At 55.5% G+C, this 6407-nt stretch overlaps 1 protein-coding gene across 1 annotated transcript; it reads left to right on the top strand.

Moving 5' to 3' along the window:
* Nucleotides 1–3402: 3402 nt before the first annotated feature.
* On the top strand, nt 3403–5026 carry LOC109782554 (gibberellin 2-beta-dioxygenase 3-like). Its single transcript, XM_020341177.3, has 2 exons — nt 3403–4222; nt 4596–5026. Exons 1-2 carry the CDS (start codon nt 3491–3493, stop codon nt 4935–4937), a joined length of 1074 nt encoding a protein of 357 aa, XP_020196766.1. The 5' UTR covers nt 3403–3490; the 3' UTR covers nt 4938–5026.
* The last annotated feature ends 1381 nt before the right edge of the window (nt 5027–6407 follow it).

Below are 6407 nucleotides of genomic sequence, written 5' to 3'. Positions count from 1 at the left end.
GAACAAGTACTAATCTATTCAGGATCCCTTGCAATGCATGGGCGCTTTGGCAGTCTAAAAAACATAAGCACAAAGGAACTGTATTGATCTCGCACCCCACGAGTGACTTGTGAGGGGGGGGGGGGGGGGGGGGGGGGGGGCGTCTCCCACCCTGCAATGTTCCACCCTGTGTCGGGACGCCATGCAGGTCCACATTGACGCGGAACGCGGTGTGCATACTAACCGCTTGGGCCTGACGCATCCATGGTCGGAGGGCAAGGGTGAAGAAGGGCCTGACCATATTGACCATTTATCAAAATAAACAAGCACACCATCTTTATCATCCTCTTCTACAAAGTCTTACAATGAGGATTTGATATCTCGCTGGAGTTAGCACGGAACACCGCGGGTTGAGGTGCAATGGCCCTTACATATTGTCCCTACAACATGGCAATGCTATATATGTTCAACCTAATGTACCCTAGCTTCTTAACGAATAACACACCATTCATGTAGTCTTTCGGTAATGTAATGAACAATCATACCACTACTACAGTTCTGACAAAAGCTCAAGAAGTAGAAAATCAATATAACTATTTTGTTTGTTTCACACATTCAGCATGCGCAGTGTGTCATACACCAGATTAGTGTGTAGGGGAACAATCTCATCCACTTAACCGTAGAGCAAGGGCACAACAAGTTGGTCTAGGAGCTTGCCACAAAGTTATGTGGCAAGGACCTTCCCTCTTCTCTAAACTTGAAGTAGCGCACCGCTAGACTGTGCGGAGAGGGCAGGTTGTGGCACTACTTTATCTCTCATCGTGGATGTGACATGGCGCTCGGGGGTAGCAGCATTCTTGGCGGGAAGAAGGCCAAGGAAACCACCCGGCACCTGGTGGCAAGGCACAACCATGACGTCATAGTGGAGGTTGTGGTCTCCACGGCATCGGATTTGGCCTCCAAGATTAACAGCACCGCCCTGTCGCCGCTCTACTTAGCGGTGATGAGCGGATCCGTGCTAGCCGTCAAAGCGATAATGGCTAGGTGCATGGATGCCTCGGCTATTGGCTCGAGCTCATAAAATGCTCTCCACGCTAATATTCGTGTGTCAGAAATGATTAACATTCTATTGCAATGTTTAATGCCAATTTGATATCTCGCCAGAATTAGCATGCAATACGCCGGGGGGGGGGGGGGGGGGGGGGGGGGGGGGGGAGGGCAATGGCCCTTACATGTTTTCCTAGCACATATAAATGCTATATATATTCTACCTAATATACCCTAGCTTCTTAAGAAATAACCATTCATGTGATACTTCAGTAATGTCACGAAATATTTCATGGATCAAAAACCCTAGACCCTAATTTTTATGCAGGTATGAACGACAATCTTACCACTGCCATAGTTCTAGCAAAAAGTTCAGATGCGCGGGGAGCAACGATGAACTAACAAAGTGGGACTTAGACAACTATGACAATTGTATAATCATCAAGGAAAGTTCTATCATTCACTCATTCAAGTGAAATTCAGTATGTCGTGATTTGGTACATACATTCTCTACATGTCGTTCCATACTTTACTTAATAAAATGGCTGCATGCATCACTCTGATGCAGAGGCCGGGGGCCATCCTCCTTTTTCCAAAAAAAATCTCTACATTGTTCTTTCAGTGATGTCAATGAAAGATCCCTAGCCAGTGTTCTGGTGCCATCATGTTCATTGTAATTACAATGAGAAAATTAATACGATGAATAGGTATCCCATGCATTGGGTTAAGGGCCTGTTTGGTAGTTCCCTAGCTTCCAGATCCACGAAATCCACGATGGATTTGGACCAAACAGTCCGGCTCCTGGAAGCTGGCTTCTCAGATCTGATGCGGTTCTACGTATAAAAAGCTGGAGCAGCGTCTTGGGTGATTCCAGGAAAAACGAGATCTGGAGTTAGCCGAATTTACGAACGAATGCCACCGCCAAGTGACTCGAGGGGCACATACCGGTTCGTTATATTGTCTCCCCACTCTCCCCATATGTTATATCCCCTGAACGGGCCACCTTACCTCACTAACGGGCCAACTTCTCTCCTTCTTGGGCTGACGGCCTGTATAAAAAAATAGAAGCCGGATCCATCTCACCAAACGATTTTCTTAGCGATGCTCCGGCCGGTAGAAGCTGGAAACTGGCATGCGGAGCGGGAGTTGGAGATTTTGCGAAGCTGGGCAACTACCGAACAGGCCCTAAATCCATGGTTTTATTGTACCGCATCGTCCCCACCGCCTTCTATCACCTGTTGACCTTTCTAATACCACATAGATGACACTTGGACACAACTCGCATTTCCTTTTGCGTGTGTGTACGGGTCAACCATGTACGCATTGTCTACAAAAGTAAGAAAAAAACTTTTGGTGCACGATGACAGGGGCAATGATCATTCCGTTAGTTAGTTTTAATCTTCCTGGAAAGGTAAATGAGATTTTATGTGAACAAAAAAGAAAAAGAAAAAACTGGTCCGTTCAACCCAATAAATTCTTCAGAGAAAATCCCTGCTACTCCAATGACAAGGGCAAACCGTTCCCTTAGCTTTAATTTCCATGAAATTGTAAATAAGAGCATTTACCATGGTTGGTAAGATATTCTTATCTTAATCATAATAAATTGAAATCAAATTAATCGGATTCAGCCTTAGACCCATTTAAATGTAGGAGATAATAATGGAGCTCGAAAATTGATGTGTATGCCACGTAATTTGGATATGTAATAAAAATTTATGTACAATGGATTATCTCTTAGTTTATCTCTACTAACTAAATATATGCTGAGAAATATTATGCTAAGGGATGACAAAAGAAAAAAGAGAAGGCGAGCCCTTTTTTTCTGTCTCTTTCCTCTCCATGTCAGTATTTGTTGTATGTGGCAGACCTAATATAGCCTCCATATACACGCCCCAAGATATTATTATGTGATGCTCAAAGAAAAAAAAGATATTATTATGTGAAAAGTAAAAAAAGAGAAACTGAATCTTTGTTCAACCGAATGAAATTCTCGATAACAAGAAGAAGTCTTGTGTTTTCTTTAGACCAAAAATTTGGCCTGGATGCATTAGAGACGCCCTTGAACCGTACAGTCCCAACCAACCGCTTGGTCGATGGCCTGAACGTGTGGGCCCGGGTCCACATGCCAGTGTACCAACGGCACGTCAAAGGAGCCGTATCCAGGCAAATGTGTCATGTAAGCGGGCTATAAGCCCATTACTGTGTGCGTGCATGCTGGCAGCCACGTCACTTCACTCGCTCGACCAAACTAACTAAAGTGAGCACTGGTTGGTTTGTTGGTTAGTTACTGCAGCTCATAATCAATGCTCAGCTCATGTCGCCTACATATACGAGGGGTCGTCACCCCGTCAGATGAGCACAACCGCAAACGTTCGCAGCTCATCCCCTGTCCCTCTGTTCTCTTCTGCTCCTCCTCTGCTTGCTTCACTACATATCGGGTGCTCTGCGAGATCGTCTGCCGGCCATGGTGGCGATCACGGTGCCCATCTCGGTGGACACGATCCCGCTGGTGAAATGCGCGAATGCGGCGGCGGCGGCGGTGCCGAGCGTCGACCTGTCGGCGCCGGGCGCTGCGGCGGCCGTCGCGGACGCGTGCCGCGGCGTGGGCTTCTTCAGGGCGACCAACCACGGCGTGCCGGCGGCCCTCGCGGAGGCGCTGGAGGAACGCGCCGCGGCCTTCTTCGCGCTGCCGCACAAGGACAAGCTGGAGGCGTCGGCGCGGCCCTTGGGCTACGGCAGCAAGAGCATCGGCTGCAACGGCGACGTGGGCTGGCTCGAGTACATCCTGCTCTCCGTCGGGTCTGGCTCGGTCGCCGCCGCCTCCCTGCCGCCGCTGCTCCGGGCGGCGCTGGAGGAGTACACGGACGCGGTGCGGGAGGTGGGAGCGCGGGTGCTGGAGCTCATGGCGGATGGGCTCGGCGTCGCGGAGGAGCACCGCGGCGTGCTGCGGCGGATGGTGGCGCCGGACGAAGCCGACGAGTTGGTGCGCGTGAACCACTACCCGCCGTGCCCTTGCCCCCTGGCGGCGGGGCAGCGCGGCGTGACGGGGTTTGGGGAGCACACGGACCCGCAGATCATCTCCGTGCTCCGGTCCAACCGCACCGGGGGCCTCCAGATCATGCTCCCGGACGGCCGCTGGGTCCCCGTGGCCCCCGACCCCGATTCCCTCTTCGTCAATGTCGGGGACTCCCTCCAGGTAGGCACCACACCATTACCACCACACACTCACTTGTTACCTCTGCCGCCTACCCCATTCATCTACTCCTACCTGGGATCCATGGACGCGCACGCATGCATGCAGATGTGCGCTTGCATGTTTGGTCTGGTTTGGCATGGCGCATTATTTAGCTGGCGTCCCGCCCGACCCACCCTCCGTTCTTGTCAACGACGTACCGCGCAAAGGGTGCAAGTTGCGCCCGATAACTCATTGCCGCGCGACCACCGTGTGGCCTGCGTGTGCCCTACCACCTGCATAACTCCAGTGGCAGTACTATTTGTTGCACCAGTACGCCACAGAGTGTTTTTACACGCATGTATTCTGACGTGAGACATTTTTCGGTGGATTTCAGGTGCTGACGAACGGGCGGTTCCAGAGCGTGAAGCACCGGGTGGTGGCGCCGGCGGAGGGGCAGCAGTCGCGGCTGTCGGTGATCTACTTCGGCGGGCCGGCGCCGGCGCAGCGGATCGCGCCGCTGCCGGAGCTGATGCGTGAGGGTGAGCGGAGCCTGTATAGGGAGTTCACCTGGGCCGAGTACAAGAAGGCCGCCTACAAGTCCCGCCTCGGCGACCACCGCCTCGGCCCCTTCGAGCTCCCAGCCGCCAAAGAACCCAACAGCTCCGACCAGCACAGCAGCAGCAACGCCGTCCAGCCGCCGGCGCGGGCGCCCCCTCACGTGGCACCAGTGTACTAGACTACCAGTGTAGTTAGCTTAGTACTAGTGACTTTTTTGTTCTTGTTTAATTAATGTAATCACCCGGAAAATTGAATGTAATTTATCCACCCAGGGTCCCAGACATACGGAGTAGTTGTTGTTAGGCCAACTCCATCGCGCGACCCCATCCTGTCCGGCCCCGTTCGTTTGGGTTAAAAGGGACAAACGAGGCGGCCCAGCGCGCGACGGCCCGGACCCATCTTATCAGTTTTGTGTCCGGGCCGACCCATTTCGAGCGCAAACTTGCGCCGGGTTTGGATTGCGGCGGACGCCAAACGGACGCACGCCTCGTCCGCATCGGGGCCGCGTGGCAGGCGGCCACCTACCTCCCACCCGCCCACATCAATGCGCACGAGCGGGCGGCCCCACCTGTCATCCGCACATCGAAAGGTCGCCATCCTTCTTTAAGTGGGAACCGTGGACCGGTCGTCGTCCGCACTGCCCCACGCCACCCCGCGGCCTCCTCGAAACCCGACAGCGCCGGTCCCAAACCTTAGCCAAGAACTCGCCGGCCGGCCGCCCGCAGCCATGGGGCTATGGAACTACGGCCGCAAAGGCAAGCACGACCGCGAGGCTGGCTCCTCGTCGGGACGCTGCCGCGGCTCGGTGAAGAAGGAGGAGCCCGCGTCGCCATCGCCACCACGCCGGGCCCCCGCGCCGCCCGGGTTCTCCATCGCGCCCACGTCCGCCGGCGAGCGCGACCGGCATTACATCCACGCGTCGGTGTGCCGCCGTTATTGGGATACGAGTACGCCGCTCCCCTGGAGCGACGTCCATTTCCCCAATAACTGGCATCTCTCCGCCGACCGGGTCCCGATCCCGCCGGTCCCGACGAGCGGCCGTGCGCGCGACGAGGAGATCGAGCGCCGCCGCCGCCTCCTCCCCGACGACCTCTTCTACGACCCCAGGTACGCCCCCGACTCCGGGCTCTGGGACATCTGGTTTCGTGACGAGCACGACACCAGGCGTGCCTGGTTCTTCGCCGGCACGTCGACGGGGCCGCGGCGGCCACGTCGGGAGCGCGCAGCGCCTGCTCCCCAGGAGCGCGGGCGTAGGCGGATGCGCGGCGTCACGCCCACGCCGTCGCCTTCGCCATCTCCTTTGCCACCACCACCTCCTCGCATGACGGAGGAGGAGGAGGCCCGTCTCGTTGCGCGCGTCATGAAGGACTCCATGCGCACGCACGATGAGCGCCAGTGGGAGGGCCTCGAGGAGATGATGGCCCGCTCCGCCGGCGGCGAGGTCGCCATCCCCGAGCTGGAGATGGTGGCGAAGGAGGAGGTGATGGAGGAGCCGTCGGTGGCCGCGTTCCACCCGGCCCTGGTGGGCCAGGGGTGGGGCTGGTCGTGCACGGCAGAAGAGATGGCCGACGCCGTGGGCGTGAACTGGCGCCCGACGCCGCCGCGGTCACCGGAGCGGGAGGCGTCGCCACGGGAGGAGGTGGTGCAG

Source organism: Aegilops tauschii, chromosome 1 (genome assembly GCF_002575655.3).
Source record: "Aegilops tauschii subsp. strangulata cultivar AL8/78 chromosome 1, Aet v6.0, whole genome shotgun sequence".
Taxonomy (NCBI): Eukaryota; Viridiplantae; Streptophyta; class Magnoliopsida; order Poales; family Poaceae; genus Aegilops; species Aegilops tauschii.
This window is presented reverse-complemented; position numbering and strand designations above follow the sequence as displayed.